Raw genomic sequence first — 3,865 nt, 5'->3', positions numbered from 1 at the left:
TCCCTCTCTCTCTCCTTCTTCTCCTCCTCCCCCTTCTTCTGCTTCTTCTGCTTCTCTCTTCTCCCTTCTTTTCTCTCTCTTTCTCCCCTCTCTTCTTGTCACTCTATCTCTTCCCTTTCCATTTTTCTAACCCATATTTAATATCTATTCTTTCTCCTTGCTCCCTTTCCAACTTCCTCATTCAGGAGCCCAATTTAGCCTCAATATGGTGTGCTTGAAAGTGAAATGAAGCTGGAAAGATTGCTGAGAGATTGAAATTAATTTCTTTAAAAGGAAATCACAGCAGGCCAGAGGTTGTAGGATCCCTAGATTTTAGTAACTTTCATATACTTTATTAATAACTGTTGTTGTTATTGTTCATTTTTCAGTCATGTCTGGCTCTTTGTGACATCATTTCTGGTTTTCTTGGCAAAGATACTGCAGTGTTATGCCATTTCCTTCTCCAGCTCATTTTTAAAGATTTGGAACTAGACAAACAGGGTTAAGTGACTTGTTTAGAGTCACTTGACAGGTGTCTCAGGTCATATTTGAACACACAATTAGTAGCAGAGACAGAACTAAAACCAAATTCTCTTTACTCCAGGGATAAGCAGGTTTTAATTGTACTTGCCACTTAATAATCTTAGTTTTTTGAAAGGAAAAAGTTGTATTTGGGAAAAGGGAAAATCAGTTATTATCATTAATTTATAATATGAAGATTGCTACATGTGCCATAAAAATCTAATATTCATTCTATAGTTTTTCCTACTCCCACTGACTGATAGATTACCAAGTTCTTGGGCATCGTTATTGCAAATCCCAAAGTTAAGACATTTTCAGAAACCAAATGTCTTTAAAAAATGGGAACCACTAAAGTTATCCCTACTTCTGCTTCTGCTTTAAGCATCATCATCATTATTGACAATGGATTACCTAACAATATCCTATATTTTCAATTGTGTCCCTATTAACAATGATCATTAGCTATGTATTGGGTATCTCTTTTAAAAAATGCAGTGGAATTCCTGTCCCTCTCTCTGAGCATTCAGGAAATTTGATCTGGAGTCTGTTGCTGTGTCCTACTCCATCACAACATGCTCAGAGACCAATGCCATTTGCAGATCTTGTCACTGTGTGTTATCCTTATTTTATGGCCACAGATTCCATTCATGGATTCTGCAGTTACCTGTAGCTATGACCAGAACTTGACACTCTTTGAAGATTCCATATTTTTTACCAAAACTTGTATCTAATTTTCCAGTTTTCTTCTCTTCTGCAGGTGAAACATCTGTAGAATATTAAGGTCCAAAGACTCCAAAGTCATAAAAGTCATAATGCCTTCTCTGAATATCACTGATACCCGTCTGTCTGGCTGCTTTCTCACTGGAATCCCAGATCTGGAGCACGAGCATGTCTGGCTTTCTATCCCCTTCTTCATCATGTATATGGCTGCCTTAGCAGGGAATAGCATCCTGATCAGTGTTATCATCACCCAGAGAAGCCTTCATGAACCCATGTACCTGTTTCTGTCCATGCTGGCCAGTGCTGATGTCCTGCTCTCCACCTCCACCATGCCCAAGGCTCTGACCATCTTCTGGTGGGGGACCCAAGCCATCTCTTTTAATGAATGTCTCACCCAGATGTTTTGTATACACTTTCTGTTTGTGGCTGACTCAGCAATCCTGCTGGCCATGGCGTTTGACCGCTACGTGGCCATCTGCTCACCTTTACACTACCACACCATTCTTACTCCCACTGTTATAAAAAAGATAACTGGAGCCACACTTACACGTAGCTTCTGCATTATATTCCCATCTATCTTCCTCCTCAAACGGCTACCCTATTGCCGAACCAATATAATTTCACACACATTCTGTGAGCACATGGGCATTGCCCGGCTGGCCTGTGCTGATATTTCTGTCAATGTCTGGTATGGCTTGGCAGCTGCCTTGCTTTCCACAGGTCTAGATATTATTCTTATTGCTGTCTCCTATGTATTAATCTTACGCACTGTCTTCCATCTTCCTTCACAGGAGGCTCAGCGCAAAGCCCTGGGTACATGTGGCTCTCATATTTGTGTTATTTTACTCTTCTACATCCCTGCCCTATTTTCAGTCTTTGCCTACCGTTTTGGTGGGAAAAGTATTCCCCGTTATGTCCACATCCTTCTAGCCAACCTCTATGTTGTTATCCCACCCATGCTCAACCCTGTCATTTATGGTGTGAGAACCAAACAGATTTGGGAAGGGGCTGTCCAGATGTTTTCACAGTTGAGGAAGTAACCATGTTAAAAAACAAGAAACAAACATAGAATTATACTAACCAGAGGCATCAAATTTGGACCCCTGTGCCCAAATTGCACACAGATAAGGCCTAGAACAGATTTAAATGTAATTGGGAAATATTTCTTAAAAATAAATAACAATACAACATAGATAATGCAAATTTGTGATTCTCTAAGTTAATATATGGGGTTAGGGATATATTTCTATTTGAATTTGATGCCACTATCTTGATTCCTAATAAGGATCATCATCTTCTCTATCCTCATTGTCTATTTTAGTCCTCTCCCTATGTCGAATCTTAAGCTAGCCCTCTCCAGTACCCTTTTCTCAATCCTATCCCAATATTTAAACCTAGGAGTATCTTCTTTTTGAAGTAAGACATCCCCATTACTATCCCTAGTTCTAACCCCATCCTTAACTCCAGTTCTATCTCTACTCAACCCAACCCTATCTTAGTGTACATTCCCATAAATATCTCCATTTCATACTAAGCCACATCACTATCCCTTTTGCCATCCCAATAATATTACTTCTCTAATTCTGTCCCTATTGTTATCTTTTTTCCAATATTTGGTTCTATCTCTATAACACTATCTAGCCTAGCCTATCACCATAATGATTCCTTTTGTCATCTACATCCTTATCTCCAATTCCTATACATTCCTAAACCCATGCTGACTCTGTCTCTATCTAGATTACCCACATTTTCTCCTTAAACCTATCCATGTTACCATCTTTATACCTCATCATTCCTGTTTCTGTATTTATACCAATAGATACTCCATTTCGTTCATTTCTTCCTCCCACTTTCAGCTCTCCACATATATCAATAACATCTTCCATTCTACAGACTTACTAAACTACCTCTTTGTTCGCTTAAAATTTTACTTGCTGAATGCTGTCACCTTCAAGACATAGAGAAAGTTATAACAGTTTCCTCAATCTATTTCTTTTAAGCCTATCTATCCATAAAACCTCTGATACAGTGTATTCACACTCTACACTACCCACAAAATTCTACTTTGTGAGACATAAATATTGTGTTACCTTTAAATGCATCATTTATTCAATGCTTGAAATTCAATTATCAATATATCAATTGGTATAGACATCTCTAGATTCTTCTCTCCATATCCTTTCCAACAGAAACTTTCATTTTTGCCAGGAATGGAGGCAGGAGGTTGGAGTAGAGGACAATTTTGCAGTCTCATCAGAAAGAGGAGGGGTTGAGCTAGAAGTATATCTATCTACTCCCTTAGATATTATTACTCTGGAAGATGTCATTAGGTTCCATCTAACTACTGATAGTTTTGTCATTTTAGAAGGAATGAGGAATCACAAGCTCTACTTGCAAGACTTGACTCATTTCCCAACTGATATTAGTTCTATAATAAACACAGATAATAAATAGAAAAAACCACATTTATCCATGTTATAACTAAACAGACATAAAAGAAGGTATACATAGGAAAATATGTGCCATACAAAATAAAATTAGTTTTTTATCGAGAGTGAAATATCTCAGCTCAACCAAGAGAAAGAGTCCTAGATCTCATACACGACTAAACTCCTTAAAGTCTTTAGAGTATCAAGCTGAATGG

At 38.1% G+C, this 3,865-nt stretch overlaps 1 protein-coding gene across 1 annotated transcript; it reads left to right on the top strand.

Moving 5' to 3' along the window:
• Positions 1 to 1,313: 1,313 nt before the first annotated feature.
• LOC123241110 (olfactory receptor 52B6-like) lies at positions 1,314 to 2,261 on the top strand. The gene has a single exon (XM_044668812.1). It carries the CDS (start codon positions 1,314 to 1,316, stop codon positions 2,259 to 2,261), a length of 948 nt encoding a protein of 315 aa, XP_044524747.1.
• Positions 2,262 to 3,865: the final 1,604 nt, after the last annotated feature.

This window comes from Gracilinanus agilis, chromosome 3 (genome assembly GCF_016433145.1).
Source record: "Gracilinanus agilis isolate LMUSP501 chromosome 3, AgileGrace, whole genome shotgun sequence".
In the NCBI taxonomy this organism is placed as follows: domain Eukaryota; kingdom Metazoa; phylum Chordata; class Mammalia; order Didelphimorphia; family Didelphidae; genus Gracilinanus; species Gracilinanus agilis.
Note: the sequence above shows the minus strand (reverse complement) of the source record. Positions and strands in the feature narration are given on the sequence as shown.